Below are 27922 nucleotides of genomic sequence, written 5' to 3'. Positions count from 1 at the left end.
GAGGTTGGAGTGGGCAGCAGTTAGGGCAGGAGGAAGCCAACTGCTGCCTGGTCTGCAAAGAAGTCCTTTCAAATCTCTAGGACTGGACTCTTCCTGAGCAAGTCCAGTACATATGTAAGTGGGTAAGGGTGCGTGTGTGTGTGTGTGTGTGTGTGTGTGTAGGGGATATGGGATATGGTCTGTTTGGAGACAGGTTTTGATTATGATTTTTTATCGTCTTAAAAGGTCCTTCAACTTTGATTCGTGAAAGAAATTTTGTCACGATTGCTTGCTCTGCTTTTTTGATCTTTACTCCCATGAAGTTTGGGAGAGTACTGGTTACAAGTTGGGAGTGATTTCATACTTACAAATAGGGACTCTGGGTATGCTCTGAAAACGGGATTCTCAGCAGTGGGGGAAACAAGCTCTTTCATGGTTAATACTGATAGCTGTTGAGTAAGTTTGTGAAACTTTGGGTAAGCAGAAAGGGGCCTTTTGTGATTGGGCAAAGATCCCAGAACTCTGAGAGGTTGAGGAGTGAGGATCCCTTGAACTCAGGAGTTTGGGACCAGCGTGGGCAACATGGTGAAACCCTGTCACTACAAAAAACACAAAAAATTAGCTAGGTGTGGTGGTGCACACCTGTGGTCCCAGCCACTTGGGAGGCTGAGGTGGGAGGATCACCTGAGCCCAGGAGGTCAAGGCTGCAGTGAGCTGTGATTGCACCACTGCACTCCATCCAGCCTACATGACAGGGTGAGACCCTGTCTCAAAAAAAAAAAAAAAAAAAGAAAGAAAGAAAGAAAAAAAGAAGAGAAAAAACAGCTATTGACTTGAAGAATACTTAGCCTGTATGCCCAAGTGGGAAGAAAAGAATGTCATTGTGGATCAGTTCAGGGAGCCATGTGCTGTTTACAGACTTGCTCTTAGGATCAGTGACTAAACCGATTGGAGTTTATAGACAAACCCAGGTCTGAAGATTTTAACCAAAGAAGGGAATAAAGGCTACTTCTTACTTTGGCGTGTTTTATATTGCAGAGAGAGAGGTCCTCGCTTGAGACAAAAGAAAGTTAAGGTGCACGAGCATGGCCCAAAATAGTGATAAAGAGCTGATAGAAATGATTAAGGATGTTGCAATATGTGGAGTTATGCATACTGTAGAAAAGTGGTGGTGTAATGCACCAGATAATGCACATTCCCATGGCACAGTTTCCTTCTATGAAAGCTTGGGGAAGAGACAGGGCTCAGGGAGAAAGGTCTCATATGGCAATAATAAGACAACAACTACCCAAAATAATACTAATATCTAACAATTATGTATTGCTTTACATGCATTAACTTATTTAACCCTCTCAATAAATCACTGAGGTTTCTGTTTCCCATTTTGAACACGAGCACATGGGAACAGAAGCCAGTTTACTTACCCAAGGCTGCAGAACAAGTAAATCTCAAAGCCTGATTTTGAACCCAGGCCATCTGGCCTCAGAGTCTGTGCTCATGATTCTATTTTTTATTTTTTTCTTTTGAGACAGAGTCTCACTCTGTCTTCTAGGCTGGAGTGCAGTGGCATGATCTCAGCTCATTGCAGCCTCTGCCTCCCAGGTTCAAGCTATTCTCCTGCCTCAGCCTCCTGAGTAGCTGGGATTACAGGTGCCCACCATCACACCTGGCTAATTTTTGTATTTTTAGTAAAGACGAGGTTTCGCTATGTTGGCCAGGCTGGTCTTGAACTCCTGACCTCAAGTGATCTGCCTGCCTCAGCCTCCCAAAGTTCTGGGATTAAAAGCATGAGCCACCATGCCTGGCCTCATGATTCTATTTAAGAAAATTTTTTTTAGGCTGGGTGTGGTGGCTCATGCCTGTAATCCCAGCACTTTGGGAGGCTGAGGCAGGCGGATCACGAGGTCAGGAGTTTGAGAACAGCCTGGACAATATGGTGAAACCTTGTCTCACTAAAAAATACAAAAATTAGTGGGGCATGGTGTTGCATGCCTGTTGTCCCAGCTACTCAGGAGGCTGAGGCCGGAGGATCGCTGGAACCCGGGAGGCGGAGGTTGCAGTGAGCTGAGATCGCGCCACTGCACTCCAGCCTGGCGACAGAGCAAGATTCCATCTCAAAACAAACAACAACAACAAAAACACACACAAAAAACAACAATCCTTTTTTTTCTTATTATCTATTTATTAGTTTTTCCAAACAGGGTCTTGCTCTGTTGCCCAGGATATAGTGCAGTAGTGCAATCATGGCTCACTGCAATCTCGACCTCCCAGGCTCCAGTGATTCCCACCCGCCCCCACCCCACACCGTGTCAGCCTCCAGAGTAGCTGGGACTACAGGCACTCCCCACCATGGCTGCCTAATTTTTGTATTTTTTGTAGAGATGGCATTTTGCCATGTTGCTCAGGCTGGTCTCGAACTCCTCAAGGAATTTGCCTACCTCGGCCTTCTAAAGTATTGGGATTACAAGTGTGAGCCACTGTGCCCAGCCTCATGATTCTATACTATCCACAAAATCAGGGTTGGGGCAGGGAAGCTCATGCAGAGAGGTTCTTGGAAAGAAAGAAAAGGAAAGGTGTCAGGCCTCTGAGCCCAAGCTAAGCCATCATATCCCCTGTGACCTGCATGTATACATCCAGATGGCCTGAAGCAACTGAAGATCCACAAAAGAAGTGAAAATAGCCTTAACTGATGACATTCCACCACTGTGATTTGTTCCTGCCCCACATTAACTGAGCGATTAACCTTGTGAAATTCCTTCTCCTGGCTCAGAAGCTCCCCCATGGAGCACCTTGTGACCCCCGCCCCTGCCTGCAAGAGAAAAACCCCCTTTAACTGTAATTTTCCACTACCCACCCAAATCCTATAAAACGACCCCACTCCATCTCCCTTTGCTGACTCTCTTTTGGGACTCGGCCTTCCTGCACCCAGGTGAAATAAACAGCCTTGTTGCTCACACAAAGCCTGTTTGGTGATCTCTTCACTGGGACGTGTGTGACAAAAGGTAGTTGGAATCATCCAGAGTAGTCTTGTTGGCATCTCTTTTTATTAGTGCTCTGTACTTTCCATGTTCCAGGTCTTTGCTCTCACTATTCCCTTTGCCTGAAATGCCCTGGTTCCCAATCTCTGCATGTCAAATACCATCTGTCCTCCAAGGCTCAGCAAATCATACTTCCTTCATTTTAAAGCTCTTTGGTTTCGATGGAACATTGGCAGTGTGAGAAAAAGGAGGGGGAGAAAAGATCAAGATCCAATCATGGAGGGCCTTGTACAAGTAAGGTTTTAGATTTAGATTTTCAGTAGGTTGAATGCTATTCGGGGAGTGACATCGGCAGAGCTGCGCTTTAGGGAAATTAACCAGACAGCCCTATGTGGATGAGAGGGGAAGTGAGAGTGACACTGTGGGGTTAGTGAGAAAGCTTCTGTGATAGGCCAATCAAGAGGCATTGAGGAGTCCTTGCATTTAGGGTATAGAAGGGAGAGGAGGAGCTGGGGGGTGAAGGGGAAGGGACACTGTCTGTGACTGCTGTAGGAGAACGGGAGTAGAGCATCTCAGAAGTGAACGGAGAAGAATGTTCTTCAAATTGGGTAGTCAGAAGGATTAAACCATGGCTTCTGGCTGTGAGAGACAGGAGCCAAGGGGCAAACGTAGGCCACGGCCTGACCATGAAAAGTCAGCTAATTTTTGTATTTTTAATAGAGATAGGGCTTAGTCATGTTGCCCAGGCTGGTCTTGAAAGGGAAAGGCAGTGTAGTGCAGTGGTTAGATGCAAGCCTTCTGCAGGTGAACACTCTGGATTTGATCCTGTCTCTACTATTCACTCTGTTTCACCTTGGAAAAGTCACTTAATTCTTGCCTTAATCTGTGCTTCAGTTTCCTCATGTGAAAAGTGGGCATAATAACTGCATATACCGCTGGGCGTGGTGGCTCACACCTGTAATCCCAGCACTTAGGGAGGCCGAGGCGGGAGGATCACGAGGTCAGGAGATCGAGACCATCCTGGCTAACATGGTGAAACTCTGTCTCCACTAAAAAATACAAAAAAAAAAATTAGCCGGGCGTGGTGGCAGGCGCCTGTAGTCCCAGCTACTCGGGAGGCTGAGGCAGGAGAATGGCGTGAACCTGGGAGGCAGAGCTTGCAGTGAGCCGAGATCGCGCCACTGCACTCCAGCCTGGGGGACAGAGCGAGACTCCATCTCAAAAAAACAAAAACAAAAACAAAAACAAAATAATTGCATATATCCTCTATTGTGTATATATATTATATATACACATATATATACACACATATATATATACACACATATTATATGTGTGTATATATGTGTATATATTATATATGCACACATATTATATGTGTGCATATATTATATATACACACATATTATATGTGTGCATATATTATATATACACACATATTATATGTGTGTATATATTATATATACACATATATACACATATATATTATATATACAATATATACACACACATATATATATATACAATATATACATGCATACATATATGTGTGAAACCATATATATGTATGTGTGTATGTGTGTGTATATTGTGTGTGTGTGTGTGTGTATATATATATATATATATATATATATATATATGGTTTCACACAGTGCCTGGCGAGGAAAGTTCTCTATAACTGTTCACTATTATTATCATGTGTCAAGCTGAAGAGTTCTGACTTTATCCTGTGGGTGACAGGGAGTCACAGACAGAATCCAGTGAGAGCATGGCACCATCTGAAAGCAATCTCCTTCTTCACTGAAGGCCAGGTTAGGATCTAAGAATCAGATAAAATCAGAAGAAAAAAGAAAGTGCTAAATATTGCAGTGAGGTCTGAGGAGAAGAGAGAGGAAGCCTTGGGAATTGTCTGCTAATAGGTCCTTGGTGAGCTGTGAGAGAGTTTCCAGAGAGTGATGAGAATGGAAGGTGAAGTGCAAGGAGCTCGTGGGTGGCAAGAAAATAGAGGGCCTGTGCTTGCCCTTAGAATATTTTGGCCATATGGGGAAGAGAGAGGATAGTTATTAAAGGGGTGGCAGGTTAGGATGGTCTTAGGGAGGACGAAAAGCAGAAGAAAGAGGATAGAAGACAATACAGAGAAATTTAGAGCAGAGGTACCTTCACTGGGCCCTGGAACCCCCTGAGATGACAGGCAAATGTTGTGAGTAGGAATTAGAGTGTCCAGGTTGAGCAGATCTGGATTTTGGCAGGGAAGCAACGTGTATGTTCATCTGTGGAAGGAGAGCTAGGTAAACATGAGGTTGGGAAATTTTGAAGGTTAGTAAAGATTTGGAACAGGTGTTGTTGGGAAATAATAAGGGAGGAGTCAAATGGAGGCAAACAGAAGGTTTGCCTTATATGCGCGGGGTGGGGGGCGCAGCTGAGATAGGATAACATTGATTTGTTGTATAAAAGTTTGTTTTCTGGTCTTTCTCTAGCACCACTTGGCAGCTGGCAGCTAGAGAACATGGATGGTAACGGCTTCGGGGTGCTAGTGAAGCACCCCTAAAATGGCCAACTATGAGACCTATGCTGAATAAGGAGGCAAATGAAACTGTGAGAGGATTGCAGTAATAGAGAGAGGCTGAGGAAAAGGAAGGCAGAGCAGGAAGAAAGAGGTAGAGGGGAGTGGGGGGAGGGGAAGAGCCCCAAAGATAGGATGGGGCTGTGCAGAGAGGGCAGTTTCAGCTTTTCAAGGTTTTTTTTTTTTTTTTTTTGAGGCAGAGTCTCACTCTGTCACTTAGGCTGGAGTGCAGTGGCGTGATGTTGGCTCACTGCAACCTCCGCCTCCCAGGTTTAAGCAATTCTTGTGCCTCCGCCTCCCAAGTAGCTGGGACTACAGGCACTGCCACCACACTCAGCTAATTTTTGTATTTTTAGTAGAGATGGGGCTTAGTCATGTTGCCCAGGCTGGTCTCGAACTCCTGACCTCAGGTGATCCACCTGCCTCAGCTTCCCAAAGTGCTGGGATTACAGGCGTAAGCCACCGTGCCTGGCCTAGCTTTTCAAGATCTTTGTGGGAGAGTAGCTTCAAGCAATGATGAAGCCCAAGATGAGGATCAGACCTGAAATAAACAGTGGAAGTTCTTAACCTATGCATGTGTGATTATGAAGGTGTTTTCTAGGCTCAACCTCAAAACTCATTAAATAAAATTAACCAGATAGCATAGTGTAGATGAGAAAGGAAGAGACTGACAATATGAGGTAAGAAAGCTGAATTCTCATTTACCATAGCAGGAAGTTAATTGAGAATGTCAAAAATTGGTAAATCAAGAAATAGCAGCTTAAGTACTGTGTATAAATAATTTGAGTCAAAGGCAAAAATGTAAAGTAATTGCACAGCTTTTGCAGATGAATGGTTTGTAAAATCAAGCAGGCCACGCCACTTTGGCTATTTGGACATTTGAAATATTCGAGGCACATTCAGGTTTGGCCTAGGGTTTGGGATTCCGCCAGGCGTATCTCTTCTGCAGGTCTTCTTGCTGCTAGGCATGCGATGGCTGAATAGTAATGCCTGAGGAAACTGTGAAGGCCAAGCTTTTCCCTAATGGGGGAAATACGTTTTCATCTTTGAATGGCAACAGAAAATTACCTTTTAGTCAATAAACAATCAGGATGAAGCTCTGTCTGTTACTGTAGTGCACCAGGGAATGCCAATTGGGCAGAACAGAGGCAGCTGGCTAGAGAACACAGAGCTCTCAGATTGGAGAGAGGCAAAGGGCTTCAGAGAAGGAAGGAGAGAGACAGAGGGAAGAGGGGAAAAGGAGAGAAAGAGAAGATGGTGGGGGAGGGAGGAGCAATAGATGCCTCTCTCCACTGTTTTCTCGCCTTCACTGTCTCCTTCCATTTTACTTGCCTACACCCTAAGTTGCCCTCTTGCTACTGCCTTCTCTCCTCTCCTTCCCAGACCAGGCTTTTGAAAAAGAGTCTCCACTCGGCTCCACTTCCTGCCCTCAAATTCATGCAGCAGCCCACTGAAGATTGGCTTCTGTGCCCTTCATTCTCTGAGTCTTCCTGTTAAGAGCACTAGTGCCCTTCTATTACTCAGCAGACCTGGTTGCATTGCTGATCCTCATTAAGCCCCCCTTCCCTTGGCTTCCATCAGCCTGCTTTTTCCTACTTCTCTGGCTCATTCTCCCTGCTTTTTTTCTCTCAATTTTTTCTCAGGATATTTTAATTTAGTATAACTTAATTTATCTAATATTTATTAAGTATTTGCTATGTGCCATTCACTGGGCCAGGTGCAGACTAATATGTAACCTGGGCTCTCAAGGGCCTTATAGTCTAAAAATGGGGAAAAGCAGTGCAATGAAGTGCAGCAGGCATGATAAACCCAGGCCACAATGGGGACACTAAGGAGGGTATAGTCAATTCTGTTAGACCATGGGGCAGGTTAAATGAGGGCAGGAAAGTCTCTTGCCTGGACCATTTTTTGTCCCCTCTGTCTAGTATTGTATGTAATCTCTCAGTGCTCACCTATGAAACAGTGTGGCAGCCATTGAGGTGCATTGCTCAGATCACGCAAGAGAATCTGCTGTGAGGAGCGAGGTTGACTTCCAGCCTCCAGTTGTTGCACCCTCCGATCTGCTGTGGTATTTATACTGAGGCACGCTCCTCTTGGGCCCTGGTCAGCCAATGACCAGCAGGATGGCAGTACTGGAGCTGGACCAGTTCAGCCCAGTGCGGGACTTCTCCAGTGGCAGTCTTTGCTCAGGCTCATGGGCCTGGCTGAGACTTTCTTGGGGCTCTACTACAGTCTAAAGCTCTTCCTATCTTCTCCTCCTTCTGTTCCCCTCTCCTTCCGGAAGTGTCAGATCTGCATTACCACCTATTCCTGTGCCTTTCCCCTTTGTCCTCTGAGGGTGTTTCCCCCATAATCTCTTGCATGTCTAATTTTGTCTTGGTATCTCAACTGACACAGAGGAATAATGATGGGACCTGTCTTGTAGGGTTCTTGTGAGAATTCAAAAAGTTAATATATGTGACATCTTAGAACAGAGCCTGATACACAGCAAGTGCTCAGCAAGGGTTGCTATTTTTTTTTTTTTTTTTGAGATGGGCAGAATCTCGCTCTGTCGCCCAGGCTGGAGTGCAATGGCGTGATCTCGGCTTACTGCAACCTCCACCTCCTGGGTTCAAGCGATTCTCCTGCCTCAGCCTCCCGAGTAGCTGGGATTACAGGCACCCACCATCATGCCTGGCTAATTTTTGTGTTTTTGTAGAGATGGGGTTTCGCCATGTTGACCAGGCTGGTCTCAAACTCCTGACCTCAGGTGATCTGCCCGCCTCGGCCTCCCAACATGCTGAGATTACAGGCATGTGCCAGTGTGCCTGGCCTAGCTATTATTTTTTAATTATCCTTTTGATATGGTTTGGCTTTGTGTCCCTACCCAAATCATATCTTGAATTGTAATTCCTAGGTGTTTAGGGAGGAACCTGGTGGGAGGTGATTGGATCACGGGGTTGGTTTCCCTCATGCTGAGTTCTCATGAGAGCTGATGGTTTTATAAGTGTTTGGTAGTTCCTCTCTTGCTTGCTTTTGCTTTCCTGCCATCATGTGTTTGCTTCGCCTTCTACCATGATTGTAATTTTCCTGAGACCTCCCCAGCCATGTGAAACTGTGAATCAATTAAACCTCTTTTCTTTATAAATTACCCAGTCTCGGGTGGTATCTTTATAGCTGTGTGAAAACGGACTAATACACCTGTAGATCTCAACTTATATTTTATTCTCTCTAGGAAGCTTCTCAGACTTCTCTAGACTTCCTTAGAAGCCTCTCCTGCGTGTTCCAGCAGCCTCCTGTTTTTACTTCTGTTATAATGCATTGTTGTCAGTCTTGACAATGAGACTGTGAATTCAATGAAAAATGGACTATGTATTGTTCACTTTTGTGTATCAGTGTCTAACACTGTGTCTGACTCAAGTAGTTGTTGAATTAATGTTTGCTGAATGAAAATGATGATTAGGCTGAGACTTAAAAGACGAGTGTTATGGCTGGGTGCGGTGGCTCATGCCTGTAATCCCAGCATTTTGGGATGCCAAGGTGGGTGGATCACCTGAGGTCGGGAGTTCACGACTAGCCTGGCCAACATGGTAAAAAACTCTCTGCCTACTAAAAATACAAAATTAGCCTGGCTTGGTGGCACGCGCCTGTAATCCCAGCTACTCGGGAGGCTGAGGCAAGGAGAATCACTTGAACCCAGGAGGCGGAGGTTGCAGTGAGCTGAGATGGCGCCATTGCACTCCAGCCTGGGCAAAAAGAGTGAAACTCTGTCTCAAAAAAAAAAAAGAGTGTTATTTGCCAAGCAGATGAGGGCTACTTCTTTCCAGTAGAAAGAAGTGTGTGCAGAGGCATAAAAAGCCTGTGCTTTGCAGGGGACTGAAAGTTGTTTGTTATGGCTAAAGAGTAGGATGCAAGAGAGAAGCCTAAGTAGCCAGAGTGCTGGGGACATTCATGTCAAACTAAGGAGTTTGAATTGCATAGACTAGCCTCATGCAGGCGTTGTGGTATAGGCCTTATGATGCTAGTGGGCCCATACCTATCTTTGACGTCTACCTATGTTGTTATGCATTATGTTAGTTCAGCCAACATGTATAGATTACTAAAAAATGGTGGACTTTGCTCCAGAATTTCATATGGAAACATAGGCATCTGTGAACACTCATTTCAACAATGCTTCTGATTGGTCTAGGTTTACAAATTGCTTTGGCTGCAATAACTCACCCAAACTATTGGATCTCCTAATGGATCTCACTGCCTTCACCACACCTGTTTCATCTATCCTCCACTGCCACTGTGAGACAAATCTTCCTAAAACTTAATCTGGCCACTTGACTCTAGTAGCATACTCTGTCCACAGGATAACATCCAGATTCCGTAGTGTGGCTTACAAGGCCCTTCATGATTTGGCCCTTCACTACCTCACCCCCAGTCTCTTCTTCTGTATGTTCTGCTCTGCACTCATGCAGAATTGTTTATAGGTCTCAAGAAGTTCTGTGCTGCTCACGACTCCCTTCATGTACACATTGTTACTGCCTGGAATGTCGTCATCCTTATCCACTTTTTGAACTTACCTATCCTATTTGGTAGGAAGTAGTACCAAAATTATTCCTTCTGTGCTAGGCTATCGGTCATCTTCCTTTGTAGACTGTGTGTATACTTCTGTTATGGCACCTTTCACACTGCATTGGATTTGTTTGGTTACCTCACTGACTCCCCTCTCTAGACTGTGGCTCCTTGAGGGTAGGACCAAGTATTAATCAATAAAGAGTCCCTATCACCTAGTGCAATGCCTGGCACATGGCAAATACTGAATAGATATATTGGTTAAATATTAAGGAAGGAATAAAATGTTTTCTTTCTATTGAAAGAGAAGGAATCACCCTCACTATGTGGCTCTACCTGGTGGCCTTTGTGGGCCTGTACTACCTGCTGCACTGGTACCGGGAGAGGCAGGTGGTGAGCCACCTCCAAGACAAGTATGTCTTTATCACGGGCTGTGACTCGGGCTTTGGGAACCTGCTGGCCAGACAGCTGGATGCACGAGGCTTGAGGGTGCTGGCTGCGTGTCTGACGGAGAAGGGGGCCGAGCAGCTGAGGGGCCAGACGTCTGACAGGCTGGAGACGGTGACCCTGGATGTTACCAAGATGGAGAGCATCGCTGCAGCTACTCAGTGGGTGAAGGAGCACGTGGGGGACAGAGGTATGAAATATTTTCTCCTTTCATTTACTTAGGCATGAAGATGCTAAGGTTATATACATAGTTGTTCCTTGGTGTCTTCTGGGGATTGGTTCAAGGACTGCTTGTGGATACTAAAATCCGAGGATGCTCAAATCCCTTATATAAAATAGTGCAGTATTTGGTTATAACTTATGCACATCCTTTAAGGTATGGATACTTTAAATCATGCCTGGGTTACATAAAATACTAAATACTTTGTAAATTATATGTAAATAGTAGTTATACTGTATTGTTTAGGGCAGCCGTCCCCAGCCTTTTTGGCACCAGGGACCAGTTTTGTGGAAGACAGTTTTTCCATGCACAGGGAGTGGGGATGGTTTGGGGATGATTCACGTGCATTGCATTTATTGTGCACTTCATTATATTATTGCATTGTAATATATAATGAAATAATTATACAACTCACCATGATGTAGAATCAGTGGGAGCCCTGAGCTTGTTTTCCTGTATCTACATGGTCCCATCTGGGGGTGATAAGAGACAGTGACAGATCATCAGGCATTAGATTCTCAACAGGAGTGCACAGGCTATATCCCTGGCATGTGCAGTTCACAATAGGGTTAGTGGTCCTGTGAGAATCTACTGCTGCCACTGACCTGACAGGAGGCGGAGCTCAGGCAGTAATGCCCATGATGGGGAGTGGCTGTAAATACAGATGAAGCTTTCCTTGCTTGTCTGCTGCCCACCTCCTGCTGTGTGGCCTGGTTTCTAACAGGCCATGGGCTGGTACCAGTCTATGGCCCAGGCACTGGAGACCCCTGGTTTAGGGAATAATGACAAGGAAAAAAGTCTGTATATGGTCAGTACAGATGCAAATTAAAAATTGTGTTTTCTATCCACGGTTGATTGAATCCATGGATATGAAGGGCTGACTGTGTGTATCAAAAGCTGGGCTTAGAAGGCTGGCCTTGTCATTTGAAGGACTGTTGAGGTTTTTTGTGGCATTTCATTTCCTTAACAATGTTTATTTTGTTGTTGAAAAACAAGCTCAATAGATTTGAAGCTATTATCTCATATTGCAAGTAGAGTATTTATAAAGATAATTCTTTATATTTGAGGAGTTGGGGTACAGTGGCATGATCATAGCTCACTGCAGCCTTGATCTCCTGGGCTCAGAGATCTTCCTGCCTCACCCTTTCAATTAGCTGGGATTAGAGGTGGTTGCCACCATGCCTGGCTAATTTTTTTTATTTTTATTTTTAGTAGAAACACGGTCTTGGTATATTGCCCAGGCTAAGATGTTCTTAAGAATCTGATTATCTTGGCTGCTACTTAAAACATAGGCATTTCTTGAAGTCAACCTTTGGTCTTCTTTAAAAAATGTTTTAAAATTTCATTATATTTAAAAATCAACACACTATTTCTTAGAGAAATTTTAGGTTTATAGAAAATTGAACAGAAAGTACAGAGTTCCTATATACCCCCTCAACAATTTTCCCTTTTCTTATTTTGAGACAGAGTTTTACTCTGTTGCCAAGACTGGAGTGCAGTGGCGAAATCTTGGCTCACTGCAACCTCCGCCTCCCAGGTTCAAGCAATTCTCAAGACTCAGCCTCCTGAGTAGCTGGGACTAAAGGCATCTACCATCACACCTGGCTAGTTTTTGTATTTATTTTATTTTATTTTATTTTATTTATTTATTTATTTTTTTTGAGACGGAGTCTTTCTCTGTCCCCCAGGCTGGAGTGCAGTGGCGCGATCTCGGCTCACTGCAAGCTCCGCCTCCCGGGTTCACGCCATTCTCCTGCCTCAGCCTCCCGAGTAGCTGGGACTACAGGCGCCCGCCAACACGCCCGGCTAATTTTTTGTATTTTTAGTAGAGACGGGGTTTCACCGTGTTAGCCAGGATGGTCTCGATCTCCTGACCTCGTGATCCGCCCGCCTCGGCCTCCCAAAGTGCTGGGATTACAGGCTTGAGCCACCGCGCCCGGCCTATTTTATTTTTTTTTGAGATGGAGTCTCACTCTTGCCCAGGCTGGAGTGCAGTGGCGTGATCTTGGCTCACTGCAAGCTCCGCCTCCCAGGTTCACGCCATTCTCCTGCCTCAGTCTCCTGAGTAGCTGGGACTACAGGCGCCTGCCACCACGCCTGGCTAATTTTTTGTATTTTTAGTAGAGACAGGGAGATTTGTATTTTTAGTAGAGACGGGGTTTCAGCATGTTAGCCAGGCTGGTCTTGAACTCCCAACCTCAGGCGATCCTCTTGCCTCAGCCTCCCAAAGTGCTGGGATGACAGGCGTGAGCCACTGTGCCCACCCAGTTTTCCCTATTATTAACATCTTTCATTGGTGTGGTACATTTGTTACAATTGATGAGCCAATGTTGATATGTTATCGTTAACTAAAGTCCATAGTTTACATTAGGGTTCACTTTGTATTATACAGTTCTATGGGTTTGAACAAATGTGTAATGACAAGTAGCCACCATTATTGTATCACACAGAATAGTTTCAGTTCCTTAAAAGTTCTCCATGTTTTACATATTCATCACTCCCCACATTCCTGGCAACCACTGCTCTTTTCACTGTCTCCATAGTTTTTCCATTTCCAGATGTCATATAGTTGGAATCATATTTTTTTGAGATAGAATTTCACTCTTGTCACCCAGGTTGGAGTGCAATGGCGTGATCTCGGCTCACTGCAACCTCCACCTCCTGGCTTCAAGCGATTCTCTTTCCTCAGCCTCCCAAGTAGCTAGCACTACAGGCACGTGCCACCATACTGGTCTAATTTTTATTTTTAGTAGAGATGGGGTTTCACCATGTTGGCCAGGCTTGTCTCGAACTCCTGACCTCAGGTGATCTGCCCGCCTTGGCCTCCCAAAGTGTTAGGATTACAAGCATGAGCCATTGTGCCTGGCTGGAATAATATTATATGTAGTCTTTTAGACTGGCTTCTTTCACTTAGCAATATGCATTTAAGATTCCTTCATGTCTTGCCTTTTTTTTTTTTTTTTTTTTTTTTTTTTTGAGACAGCATCTTGCTCTGTTGCCCAGGCCTGAGTGCAGTGGAATCATCATGGCCCACTGCAGCCTCACTCTCCTTGGTTCAAGTGATCCTCCCACCTCAGCCTCCCAAGTAGCTGGAGTACGGGTACACACCACCATGCCTGGCTAATTAAAAATTTTTTTTCTTTTAGAGACGTTGTCTCACCATGTCACCCAGGCTGGTCTTGAACTCCTAGGCTCAACTGATCCTCCTACCTTGGCTTCCCAGTGTTGGGATTACAGGCATGAGCCACCACACCTGTTCTCCATGTCTTTTCATGACTTCATAGCTCATTTCTGTTTTTTTGTTTGTTTTGTTTTGTTGAGATGGAGGTCTTACTCTGTTGCCCAGGTTGAAGTGCAGTGGTGCAATCATAGCTCACTGCAGCACTGAACTTCTAGGCTCAAGTGATCCTCTTGCCTCAGCCTCCCAAAGTGTGCTGGAATTACAGGTATGAGCCACTGCTCCAAGCCTGACAGCTCATTTCTTTTTCTCGCTGCATAATATTCCATTGTATGTATGTACCACAGTTTATCATTCACCTATTGAAGGACATCTTGGTTGTTTTCAGTTTTTGGCAATTATGAATAAATTCTCTTTTTAAGTTCTATTTTGTCTAGATATTATTCAACTCCTCTTTGATTCCCTTCTTCTCCTTCTCCCTTGGTTTTATAATTCAGTAGATTCTGGTAATTGGATCTCCTAAATAACTCCTCACTCTAGGAGTTGCAAAGTAGCAATGAAATTGCTTCTTTTGGCTGGGCGTAGTAGTGGCTACACATCTGTAGTTCCAGCTACTTGAGAGGCTGAGGTGGGAACATTGCTTGAGTAGGAGTTTGAGGCTACAGTGGGCTATGATAGCACTTGTGAATAGCCACTGTACTCCAGCCTGGACAATACAGTGAGACCCCATCTCTAAAAAGTAAAATCTTGTTTTGCTTGGGTTGCAGGATGTTATTTATTTATTTATTTTTGAGATGCAGTCTCACTCTGTCGCCCAGGCTGGAGTGCAGTGGTGCCATCTCGGCTCACTGCAAGCCCCGCCTCCTGGGTTCATGCCATTCTCCCACCTCAGCCTCCAGAGTAGGTGGGACTACAGGCGCCCAACACTATGCCCGGCTAATTTTGTTTTTGTATTTTTAGTAGAGACAAGGTTTCACTGTGTTAGCCAGGATGGTCTCGATCTCCTGACCTCATGATCTGCCCGCCTCGGCCTCCCAAAGTGCTGGGATTACAGGCATGAGCCACCACGCCCAGCCTATTTATTTATTTTTCGAGACGGTCCTGCTCTGTCACCTAGGCTGGAGTGCAGTGGCATGGTCGGCTCACTTCAGCCTTGGCCTCCCAGCCTCAAGTGATCCTTCTACCTCTTAGCCTCCAGAGTAGCTGGGACTACAGGCGTGCCCCACCATGCCTGGCTAATTTTTGTATTTTTTGTAGACATGAGGTTTTTCCATGTTGCCCATGTTGGTCTCAGACTCCTGGGCTCAAGCCATCCACTCGCCTTGGCCTTCCAAAATGTAAATTTTTTTTTTTTTTTTTTTTTTGGAGATGGGGTTTTGCTTTTGTTGCCCGGGCTGGCGTGCAACGGTGTGATCTCCACTCACTGCAAACTCCGCCTCCCAGGTTCAAGCGATTCTCCTGCCTCAGCCTCCCAAGTAGCTGGGATTACAGGCGCCTGCCACCAAACCCTGCTAATTTTGTATTTTTAGTAGAGATGGGTTTCTCCATGTTGGTCAGACTGGTCTTGAACTCCTGACCTCAGGTGATCTGCCTGTCTCGGCCTCCCAAAGTGCTGGGATTACAGGCGTGAGGCACTGCACCTGGCCCAAAGTGTAAATTTTTTAAAAAACAATTTACTTTAAACTTGAAAATTTACTGATTTGGCTAAAAAAATTTTGAAAATCTAAAATGTATTTTAAAATATTACTTCCTTCCGGCACTTTGGGAGGCTGGGGTGGGAGGATTGCTTGAGCCCAGGAGTTCAAGACCAGCCTGGACAACACAGTGAGATACCATCTCAATTTAAAAAATAATAAAATATTGCTTCTTGTCTGAGGATGTTCTTAACTCCCCCAGGCAGAGTCAGAAGTTATGGGTAGTTATAGCCTCTTTGCTGTGCATTCCCGTTTATTTCTATTGTATTGTTATTGTTTTCCCATCTGTTAGACTGTGAGCTCCTTGAAGATATGGGCCTCTCTTACTCATTTTTATATTTTCAACTTCTGGCACCTTGCCTAGTACATTTAAGGGCTCAAGAAATGCTGAATGAATCTTCTATACTCATACTTTTTTCTATTACCCTTTTTATCTGTGCCCTTGGTTTCTTACTCCTCACATTTGAATTTCCAGCTACTTGCCGCATTTCTCCATCTGGAAATTCTACTAGTGCCTGAAACTCACAAAATCTAAAGGAGTCTTTGTTTTACTCTCTCCTCTTCACCAATTCTTTTTTTTTTTCTTTCTTGGAGTTAGAGTCTTGCTCTGTCACCCAGACTGGAGTGCAGTGGCGCAATCTCGGCTCACTGCAGCCTCTGCTTCCCGAGTTCCAGCGATTCTCCTGCCTCAGCCTCCTAGGTAGCTGGGATTACAGGCACACACCACCATGCCCGTCTAATTTTTGTATTTTTAGTAGAGACGGGGTTTCACCATGTTGGCCAGGCTGGTGACCTCAGGTGATCCGCCCGCCTCGGCCTCCCAAAGTGCTGGGATTACAGGCGTGAGCCACTGCGCCCGGCCTCTCTTCACCAATTCCACTTTTCTTTCTAGTCCTTCTCTCAGTTTATAATGTTACCATCCCTTCAGTTACAAAGACTTTTTACCTTGGAGTCTTTTTTGTTTTTTTTTTTTTTTGAGATGGAGTCTCGCTCGGTCGCCCAGGCTGGAGTGCAGTGGCGCAATCTTGGCTCACGGCAAGCTCCGCCTCCTGGGTTCACGCCATTCTCCTGCCTCAGCCTCCCAAGTAGCTGGGACTACAGGCGCCCGCCATCAGGCCCGGCTAATTTTTTTGTATTTTTGGTAGACACGGGGTTTCACCGTGTTTTTCAGGATGGTCTCGATCTCCTGACCTCGTTATCCGCCCGTCTTGGCCTGCCAAAGTGCTGGGATTACAAGCATGAGCCACCACGCCCGGCCACCTTGGAGTCTTTTTTAATCCTTATACTTTCAACCTTTCTGTGTCTCTGTATTTTATGTGAGCCTCTTATAAGTAGCATATAGCTGATATAAAAACTAATCCAATCTGACAATTTTAATTTTTTTAGTAGAACATTTCTTTCATCTATACTACTTTATTATTATTATTATTATTTATTTTTTTTTTTTTAGAGGCAAAGTCTCACTTTGTCATCCAGGTTGGAGTGTAGTGCCACGATCAGCTCACTTGTAATGTCCAATTCCTGGACTCAAGCCATCCTCCCACCTCAGCCTCCTGAGTAGCTAGGATTGCAGGTGTGCACCACCACACTTAGCTAACTTAAAATAAAAAAGTTTTGTAGAGTGGGTCTCACTACATTGCCCAGGCTGGTCTCAAACTCCTGGTCTCAAGTGATCTTAATGCCTCAGCTTCCCAAAGTGTTGGGATTACAGACATGAGCCACTGAGCCTGGCCTTAATTATTATGTTTGGATTTATTTCTTTCATCTTATTTTGTGCTTTTTATTTGTCCCATTTTTTCCTGTTTCCTTTATGCTCTTTTGAATTGATTGAATTTTTATTCCACTTTTTCCATTACTAAATTGAAAGTACTATAATATTCTCTATTTCTATTTCCGTAGTAGTTCCTGTAGAAATTTTAAGTGCATATGTGGTTTATCAAATGTAAAATTAACATCTTTACCTTTCTCCTCAGTAATCCAAGGACCTCAGAACACTCACATTTCAGTCATCCTTCCTGACATACATGCTCTTGCTGCTGTGTATTTCAGTTCTGTTTTTTGGCTCTCCAATATGTAATATTTGTTTAGATTTATCCTCTTTTTGCCTTTTTTTTTTTTTTTGCTCATTATTCCTTCTTGAATTTTCCATCTAAAATTGCTTTCTTCGTTACCGAATATATGCCTAAGAATTATAGAAGATGCTGGGGCAAAATCTTTTTTTTTAAAAAATATTTATTAAAATGTCTAATTACCCTCATTCTTGAAAGATAATTTTGCAGATAGGCTAGTCTATGTTTATAATTACTTTCTCTTGGCACATTGAAGACACCATTCCAGTCTTCTGTCTCCTGTTGTTCATGCCTTGGTAAGTCAGTTGTTAGCCTAATTGTTTTTCCTTTGAAAATAATCTGTCTTTTCTTTCTGGCTATTTAAGGATATTCTCTTTCTTTGATTTTATTTTTTCTTTGATCTTTATTTTGGTGTGTTTAGGTATGGATTTCTCTGTTTATACTGCTTGGGATTTATTTTTTGGGGGGTGTAAAAAGTAAAGTAGAGGTTCCTCCTCAAAGACTTCCTCCCCATCTAATTAGGAATAAATAGTGACTTCTCTTAAAAACAAAATTTATTCAAAGACCTGTACTAACATTCTTAAATATCTGCTAGCTGTAATAAAGAAATCAATGTACTTTATGTTCTTAGCTCCCACAATTTAACCTAAATATTTGCCCTGGCATGTTTATACTGGTCCAAACAAGCATTAGGTCATAGCCTGTTCCTCTTCCTTATTTGAAGATGTTTTTATCTTTTTCAACATTCCACAAGTTACTTCCTCCTTCCTTTGTTCTCCTCTGCCTTTGCCTCTTTTAAAAAGTTCTAAGTGAGGCCAGGTGCGGTGGGTCACACCTGTAATCCCAGCACTTGGGGAGGCTGAGGCGGGCGGATCACGAGGTCAGGAAATCAAGACCATCCTGGCGAACACGGTGAAACCCCCGTCTCTATTAAAAATACAAAAAAAATTAGCCGGGCGTGTTGGCGGCGTCTGTAGTCCCAGCTACTCAGGAGGCTAAGGCAGGAGAATGGGGTGAACCTGGGGGGCGGAGCTTGCAGTGAGTGGAGATCCTGCCACTGCACTCCAGCCTGGGCGAGACTCCGTCTCAAAAAAAAAAAAAAAAAAAAAAGTTCTAAGTTGCTAGCCAATCGAGACAAATATAAAATGTAAGGTCCCATTGCAGTCAATAAAAACCAGGCACAACAATAAAATAGACATGTCAGGTTATAAATGACCCTGTCTCCTTTGTTCAGTATACTCTCATGGCAAATCTGCTGGCAAGTATACCCTTTCTGCAAAAAGTGAAAAAAATGGCCTTACTAAAAAAATTAAATTTATGTTCAAGTGCCATTTCTTTACGACACCAAAAAACAAACATTTCAAATAGGGGGGCTTCTTTAATCTGTTCATTATCAGTTCTGGAAAATTCTTAGCCATTATTACTTCAAATACTGTCTTTATTCCATTTCCCTCCCTTATTTCTGGATCTTATTAGACGTATGTTACATGTTTTCACTTTGGTCTTGCTTCCCTTTTCTTTCATGTTTTTCATCTCTTTATATTTGTGCCGTAGTCTGTATATTTTTCTTTACTGTCTTCCAGTTTGCTACTTTCTTTCTTCCACTATGTCTATCTACTATTAAACCTGTCTACCAAATTTGAAAATTTCAATAGTTGTATCTTTTATTTCTGAAGTTTTATTTGGTTCTTTCTCAAATCTGCTTGATCAATTTTATAGTATTTTTATGAATATTTTCAATCCTTTTATTTAAAAATTATATTTGGCAGGCTGGGTGTGGTGGCTCACGCCTGTAATCCCAGCACTTTGGGAGGCCGAGGCGGGTGGATCATGAGGTCAGGAGATCGAGACCATCCTGGCCAACATGGTGAAACCCTATCTCTACTAAAAATACAAACATTGGCTGGGTGTGCTAGTGTGTGCCTGTAGTCCCAGCTACTTGGGAGGCTGAGGGCAGGAGAATCGCTTGAACCCAGGAGGCAGAGGTTGCAGTGAGCTGAGATCGTGCCACTGCACTCCAGCCTGGCGACAGGGCAAGACTCTGTCTCAAAAAAAAAAAATTATATTTAGCAAACTTATATGTTATATAATTTGGGCTGCAAACTCTCATGGGGGTGGTTAGTGGTTATGATTCCTCAAGAGTGATTCTTTCCCCACCAAAGCTCAAAATAGAGTATTTTTGCCTGAAACCAAACTCCTGATATGACTTTTAATTGTTTTAGGACTCTGGGGACTGGTGAACAATGCAGGCATTATGACACCAGTTACCTTATGTGAGTGGCTGAACACTGAGGACTCTATGAATATGCTCAAAGTGAACCTCATTGGTGTGATCCAGGTGACCTTGAGCATGCTTCCCTTGGTGAGGAGAGCACGGGGAAGAATTGTCAATGTCTCCAGCATTCTGGGAAGAGTTGCTTTCTTTGCAGGAGGCTACTGTATTTCCAAGTATGGAGTGGAAGCCTTTTCAGATATTCTGAGGTAACTCTTAAGTTAAAACAAAAACAACTATTGAGCACTGAAATATGTCTTAGGCATTGTGCTAGTTGCTTTCACCTATCTTATTTCATCACTCCTCAAATCTTGATACATAGATGTTATTACTAGTCTATTTTATATAGATAACAGGCTCAAATTTTCGTATCTGTCCCAAAGTTCACCTACCATAGCCAGAATTTGGCAGAACTGTGTTTTGACCCAGGTCTTTGTCTTCTACCACTATGTCACACTTCAATTCTCAATATTTATTTTTTATTTTTGAGACAGGTTCTCACTCTGTTGCCCAAGCTGGAGTGCAGTTGTGTGATCATCATGGTTCATTGTAGCCTCAACCTCCTGAGCTCAAACGATCCTTCTACCTCAGCTTCCCTGGTATCTGGGACTATGGGTGCATGCCGCCATGCCCAGTTAATTTTTTGTAGTTTGTAGAGATGGAGTCTCATGTTGCCCAGGCTAGTCTTAAACGCCTGGGCTAAAGTGATCTTCCAGCCTCAGCCTCCGAACGTGCTGGGATTACAGGCATGAGACACTGTGCCTGGCCTGGCTTTTATTAATGCATTGTTTTAGTTTCATGTCCTTCCACCGGCTGCTTCATTCTTTTTATAGATCCCCCTCCCCCATATATATATGTGTGTATCATATATATGTATGTGTGTGTATTTATTTATTTTCTGAGATGGAGTCTCACTCTGTCGCCCAGGCTGGAGTGCAGTGATGTGATTTTGGCTCACTGCAACCTCTGACTCCCGGGTTCAAGTGATTCTTCTGCCTCAGCCTCCCAAGTAGCTGGGACCACAGGTACGTGCCACTACACCCGGCTAATTGGTGTATTTTTAGCAGAGACAGGGTTTCACCATGCTGGCTAGGATGGTCTCGAACTCCTGACCTCATGTGATCCACCCACCTTGGCCTCCCAAAGTGCTGAAATTACAGGCATGAGCCACTGTGCCTGGCCTATTTATTTATTTTTAAGAGACAGAGTTTCACTATATTGCCTGGGCTGGAGTGCAGTGGCTATTCACAGGCATGATCATAGCTTACTACAGCCTTGAACTCCTGGGCTCGAGCTGTCCTGCTGCCTTAGCCTCCTGAGTAGCTAGGACTACAGTCCTGCACTACTGCACTCAGCCTATTTTCCTTATAATTCTTGAGAGAGCATCCTATTGGCTGAGTTCATTTTTTGTGCGTGCCAGGCGACACCACACTGTGTGACATTTTTGTGCGTGGTTATGGGTAAGGCACTGCTGGAAGAACTTTCCATCCATTAAATCATTTAACTTTCATAGCAACCCAGTGAAGAAGGCATTATTTTTATTCTTATTGTACATCTGAGGAAACTGAGGCACAGAGGCTTAGTAATTTGCCCATGGTCATATTGGTAATCACAGGCAGAGCTACTGTTCAGCCTTGCAAGGGACTCTCCTCCTGTCAAGTCCCCTTCCTGGTCCAATCAGCTGTGGACAAGAGGCTGTAGTCACATGGTCCAAAATATTGCTGTGCACACTCCTCTTTAGCAGGGGCTGACTTCTGGGCAGTTTCACTTGGAAATGGGCTGTGAATATTAAAGGCAGCATGTATTGACTTTCTATGGCCACTGTAATAAATTATCATAGGTAATTTATGGTATATGGTGTTTTAAAACAACACTTTCTCTTTTTTTGTAATCAGTTCGTAATCAGTATCACTGGGCCAAAACTGAGGTGTTGACAGGGCCACATTTCTTCTGAAATCACTACGGGAGAATCCATTCCTTGCCTCTTCCAGCTTCCGGTGGCTGCCACCATTCTTTGGCCGTGGCTACATCACTCCAATCTCTGCCTCCGTGGTCACATCGCCTTTTCCTCTTTTGTCAGTCATCAAATCCACTTCTGCTTCTCTTATAAGGATCTTTGTGATTGCATTTAGGGGCCATGCAGATAATCTAGGATAACCCCCTATCTCAACCGCCTTAACTTAATCACACCTGCAAAGTCGTTGCCACATAAGGCAACATTTACAGGGATTAGGACCTGATCTCTTTGGGGGCCGTTATTTAGCCTACCACTTACCATAACTGGTATATAAGTGTTGCAATATGAGTGTTGTATGCCTAGGGAGAAAACAGAGAAATAGCCAAGAAATTACATGAGTTGTTACCATGTGGTAGGCACCTCGCTTGGTTTCCTGCCTATCTAATGTTCTGTGTACTGCCACAGGGCTGCTGTGTGATTTACCACCACCTAGGGCTAGTCTGTCAGACTCCTTGACTCATTCCCAGACGAAGAGCAAAGATATATCCTTCCAACATTCAAATGACTATGTAATTCCTTTAGAAAATTCAAGTTCACCCTAGTTGTGCTCAGGATAAACAGGGAAAGGAAGTTTTGTTCTATATTTGCATTGGAATGTTAAAGGGGAATGGAGACAAGGGGTGGTAGGAATCAGAGTGAGAAAACTCCAAGGGGAAGTGAAATTTAGAGGAGGAGAGTCACCTCTGGCTGCAAAGCCCTTTCCTCTTCTCCGTTACGTATGGGCACCTGGAGACTCTTTTGAAGCTCTAACATGGAAGTTTTTAGGTTTTGGTTTGGTAAGCGAGGCTTTTCCCTTAGAACAGTAGTTCTTAAACTCTAGCATGCCTCAGAGTCACCTGGAAGGCTTGTTAAAACAGATTATTGAGTCTCACCCCCAGAGTTTCTAATTTAGTAAGTCTAGACTGGGGCCCAATACTTTGCATTTCTAAAAAGTTACTAGATGCTGATGATGCCATTGATCCAGCGTCCACACTTTAAGAACCACTGCTTAGAGGTCATAATGCTTTGTGGTCTGCCTCCTTATGGACCATGATTTCAAACGTTTCTCCTTGCTGACAGCTTGAGCTTCGTCTTCTCCAGCAAGGCTGCCTGGACCCATAGTTTAGGGAACACTCCTCGTCACTGTCCCTAGAGCTCCTAGAGTACACCTCTGCCGTGGTGCACAATGCCATCTTACCTCTCTCGGTGTAGGCAGCACTTAGTGCAGTACTTAGCCCATAGTCGGCCTTTGATAAGTATATTTGGAACTGTTTGTTGAACTAACTTGAATATTCTGGAATTGGCAATTTTAATGCTCACATCCTGTTTCATTAGTGATCTCTTAGTCCACACACTGTCATTTTCCACAAGCCCATGCTTTTACATGTGGAATTCCCATTGCCTGGTTTGTTATTCTTCCCTTTTCTTTACTTGGAAATTTCCTTTTGTCTTTTAAGATAATGGTCCCCAACCTTTTTGGCACCAGGGACCTGTTTCGTGGAAGACAGCTTTTTCATGCCCCAGGTGGGGGTGGCGGGAAGAAAGAGATGGTTTCGGGATGAAACTGTTCAACCTCAGGATTCTTATAGTGAGCGTGCAACTTGGATCCCTCTCATGCACGGTTCAAAATAGGATTCATGCCCCTATGAGACTCTAATATCTGGCTGATCTGAGGGGAGGCAGAGCTCAGGCGGTAATGCTGGCTCGCCCACTGCTCACCTCCTGCTGTGCGGCCCAGTCCCTAACAGGCCACGGACTTATGGGTCTGCACCCCAGGTTTGGGGATCCCTGCTTTAAGACTCAACTGAAATATTTTTCTCCTCACTGAAGCCTTCCCTGACTCCCTCAGAAAATCTATCTGTACCTTCCTCTCTACTTTCACAGCCCCTTGAATGCCTCTCCTTTGTAATTCTTTTGAGTCGTGTTGTAGTTATTCGCCTACTTGTGGACTCACCCGCTCTGAGATTTCTGAGGTGAGGAACTGAGTCTTAATCTTCTGAGTTGAGACACTTAGCGCAGTGCCAGTCATAATGAATGCTAATTTTATTTATTGTCATTTGTATCCTTCGTGTCTCCAGAGTCTAGCACACAGTAGGTACTTAATAACTCTTCATTAAATGAGTGATTCTAGAATTGAATGGTTATGGTAGTTGGTATAATAATTTCCTAATTGTTGGATCCGGGGATGTTTATATTTAAATTTTTTTCCCCTCCATTTCTTTATTCTTTAAAATATCCAGTAAAGGTATTTTATAATCTTTTTTGTTTTGCTTTTCCTTCCTGAAAGCATTGAAATGGTGGTGGTCTTTAATCATAACTTGTGGGGTTTTATTTCAGGCGTGAGCTTCAACATTTTGGGGTGAAAATCAGCATAGTTGAACCTGGCTACTTCAGAACGGGAATGACAAACCTGACACAGTCCTTAGAGCAAATGAAGCAAAGTTGGAAAGAAGCCCCCAAGCATATTAAGGAGACCTATGGACAGCAGTATTTTGATGCCTGTAAGCTTTTTTCTTTTGATAGGGATAATGGGTACCCTGTATTAGTCCATTCTCATGCTGCTATGAAGAAATAACTGAGACTGGGTAATTTATAAAGAAAAGAGGTTTAATTGACTCACAGTTCTGCATGGCTGGGGAGTCCTCAGGAAACTTACAATCATGGCAGAAGGCGCCTCTTCACAGGATGGCAGGAGAGGGAATGAGTGCAAGCAGAGGAAAGCCCCTTATAAAACCATCAGATCTTGTGAGAACTCACTACTAAAAGAACAGCATATGGGAACCACCCCCATGATTCAGTACCTCCCACGACATGTGGAGATTATGGGACTATAATTCAAGATGAGATTTGGGTGGGGACACAAAGCCAAACCATATCAGTACCCTTGCATGAGAAGGGGAAAAGAGGATTGGTGGGCAATGATTGGCAGATCCTCTCAGAACAAAGCTCCTTAAATAAGGCCTTCCCAGAACAGAAGGAAGTCAGGAAGGTCCCAGTGCTCTCATGGTTGGCTTGGTCTGATGACTATCATGGTTGAGGAGGGGGACATATAGATGGCCTGGGGCCAGGCTCTTCCCTGCCTTGTCCTCTGTGGGCCAGGGCACCTGAGCACTAGGAGGTATTACATACTTAGAGGCATGGACCCTTGAGAGAGTGTGCCCCTTGGTAGCATGGCAGGGCTGGTGTGAGATGTCTGCTCAACTAAAGTGCAGTCTTCATCATTGTTTACCCTTTTGATAACAAAGGGCTTGTCCACAAACTATGTGTCTTAATGTGACAGGAGAAAGCATGTAGGTGGGAAGAGGTAAGTCAGTGAGGACAAGTCTTTGCAGAGCCCTATGGGCCATTCCCTGAGGCTATATTTCTCTTGTTTGGGTGATAGGAGCCTTGTGGGAGTGGGACTTGTCAATTTCTTATAAGATTATTATTCTGAAGACCTGGAGGAGGAGGTGGCAGCAGCGGTGAAAAATGGGAATGACTTCTAATAGATACAGGGTTTCTTTTTGGGATGATGAAAATGTTCTAAATGTAGAGTGTGATGATGATTGCACAACTCTGAATATACTAAAAATTATTGATTTGTACACTTTAAATGGCTGAATTTTATGATATATGAATATCTCAATAATGTTAAAAAAATTTCCAGTTGAAAAAGTATATTCCCATATCTGTGTTGTTCTAAACCTATTTAAAAATCCTCTAGTAACAGAATTAAGTTGTTTTTTTTTTTTTTTTTTTTTTTTTTTGAGACAGAGTCTCGCTCTGTCACCCAGGCTGGAGTGCAGTGACGTGATCTTGGCTCACTGCAACCTCTGCCTCCCGGGTTCAAGCAAGTCTCCTGTCTCAGCCTCCTGAGTAACTGGGACTACAGGCATGCACCACCAAGCGTGGCTAATTTTTGTATTTTTAGTAGACATGGGGTTTCACCATATTGGCCATGCCGGTCTCGAACTCCTGACCCCAAATTATCCACCCACCTTGGTCTCCCAAAGTGCTGGAATTACAGGCATGAGCCACTGCACCCAGCCATCAGAATTGAGTTTTGAGGCCAGGCATGGAGCCTCACATCTATAATTCCAGCACTTTGGGAGGCTGATGTGGGAGGATCGCTTGAGCCCAGGAATTCAAGACCAGCCTGGGCAACATAGTGAGACCTTGTGTCTACAAAAAATAAACAAAATTAGCTGGGCATGGGGATGCATACCTGTAGTCCCAGCTATGTGGGAAGCTGAGGAGGGAGAATCACTTGAGCCTGGGAGGCAGAGGTTGCAGTGAGCTGAGATTGCACCACTACACTCCAACCTGGGTGACAGAGCAAGACCCTGTCTCAAAAAAACCCCCAAAAAACAACCAAACAAAAAAAGAAAAATGATGGAGTTTTAAAATTAAAATTAAATAAAATCCAAAATTTAGTTTTCATTCTAATGCATTAGCTATTGTTTAAGTGCTCAATAGCTACATGTGGCTAGTGACTATCATATTGGGATGCACATTCTAGATCATTCTATCTTGTAGAAATTAGATGTGGTGAGACTTCTGTGACTGCATGATCTTAAAAATATAAGGAATAAGATTGTTGACCACCATTTCTTTTTTTGCATACAGTTTACAATATCATCAAGGAAGGGCTGTTGAACTGTAGCACAAACCTGAACCTGGTCACTGACTGCATGGAACATGCTCTGACATCGGTGCATCCACGAACTCGATATTCAGCTGGCTGGGATGCTAAATTCTTCTACATCCCTCTATCTTATTTACCTACATCACTGGCAGACTACATTTTGACTAGATCTTGGCCCAAACCAGCCCAGGCAGTCTAAAGAAAACTGGGTTGGTGCTTCTTGGAATGAAGGCAAAAATCTGAAATTAATTGTTAGTGTCTCAGTAATCCTGATTTAGAACCCAGGCTTTTTGTAACAGTGCGTTTTCTTGCCTAAATTCATTTATCTGGCATCATCAGAGTACTAACATGTTTATATTTCAGATATCCAAAGCTCACCACTTTAGGTGATGAATCTTTACTATTTTAGCCCTTTTTTGATGAGACTAATTTTCTAAAGTCAATCATTTGTTCTTGCCTCATTAAACAGAGTAGATGGAAAACAATTTAACCTATTTTGAAGTCATTTCTTCATGAATATGAATAATTGTTCTATGTTTTAATAATCTATTGTGAAGAAACTACTAAGAAATATGTTGGTGTGTTTGTCCTTACTTGAAATGGGTCTGTATTATGGTACTTTTAATAAATATTTGATTTTTCTTTCTTTTCTCTTTTTGTCAGCAGTCTTTTTTCCCCAATATATTTCTTCCTTTTTTTAAAAAGAAATTACTTTTTAAATTTTAAATCAAAATAATTTTATACATATATAGCTAAAAATTCAATTAATATTCAAAAGCTTAAAATGAAAAATGGCAATTCATTGCCCTTATCCTCATCCTTCATTGCTGCTCATCAGAGGCAAATGGTCTCAACTTTTAGCTATTTCTTCTGGTATTTATCTCTGAACTTCTAAATGATATACTGTTATTTTTTATTAATTTTAGCTATTCTCAATTGACTTTCTGTTATGGTGCAAATTTGGCTTTTTTTGGATCACTTTCCTGCTCATTTCCTTTATCCTTATAGTTTGAATATAATTTTATCACATTTCTGGTTAAATGAATAGTGTTTATATAATTAAGTATGTGAATATTATTAACTATTTAATCAAGTATTTTTCTTTTATAGTAACATTTTTTGCTTTTCTTGGAGTTAATTATTGCCTTGCTTTTTTGCTTGCAAAGGTTTTTATTTACCTTAACCCTTTTTTGGTTGTTCTCTCAGATCTGTCACTACTAATAGTGTTCTCTAAATAATTAAATAGATTATAGACTTATTCAGTCTATTTCAACCCCCTCCCCCACCCTGTCCCTGGAGATTTCCCTCTCACGGCTTTCTCCTCCTGTTTCTGTGTGGGCTGGTTGTTCTCTGGTTCTGC

The 27922-nt window shown here is 43.3% G+C and overlaps 1 protein-coding gene across 2 annotated transcripts; it reads left to right on the top strand.

Annotated features, from left to right (window-relative positions):
- On the top strand, window positions 1–27211 carry LOC129465575 (17-beta-hydroxysteroid dehydrogenase type 6). 2 transcript variants are annotated; one of them, XM_055247782.2, is made up of 5 exons: window positions 1–114; window positions 10373–10699; window positions 19893–20151; window positions 24276–24439; window positions 26544–27211. In XM_055247782.2, the coding sequence occupies exons 2-5, from the start codon at window positions 10387–10389 to the stop codon at window positions 26759–26761; spliced, it is 954 nt and encodes a 317-aa protein (XP_055103757.1). In that variant the 5' UTR covers window positions 1–114; window positions 10373–10386; the 3' UTR covers window positions 26762–27211. The 2 variants fall into 2 exon arrangements, with proteins under 2 accessions (XP_055103757.1, XP_055103756.1); XM_055247781.2 differs by having other exon boundaries at window positions 10368–10699.
- Window positions 27212–27922: the final 711 nt, after the last annotated feature.

This window comes from Symphalangus syndactylus, chromosome 17, assembly GCF_028878055.3.
Source record: "Symphalangus syndactylus isolate Jambi chromosome 17, NHGRI_mSymSyn1-v2.1_pri, whole genome shotgun sequence".
In the NCBI taxonomy this organism is placed as follows: domain Eukaryota; kingdom Metazoa; phylum Chordata; class Mammalia; order Primates; family Hylobatidae; genus Symphalangus; species Symphalangus syndactylus.
The sequence above is the reverse complement of the archived record's forward strand: the minus strand, read 5'-3'. Positions and strand labels throughout refer to the sequence as shown.

Excerpts from the sequence above, each read along its gene's own strand:
- LOC129465575 (XM_055247782.2), top strand. The coding sequence starts at position 10,387 with ATGTGGCTCTACCTGGTGGCCTTTGTGGGCCTGTACTACCTGCTGCAC. Across the intron at positions 10,700-19,892 it reads GGAGCACGTGGGGGACAGAG|GACTCTGGGGACTGGTGAAC; the intron begins GTATGAAATATT and ends TAATTGTTTTAG. Across the intron at positions 24,440-26,543 it reads ACAGCAGTATTTTGATGCCT|TTTACAATATCATCAAGGAA; the intron begins GTAAGCTTTTTT and ends TTTTGCATACAG.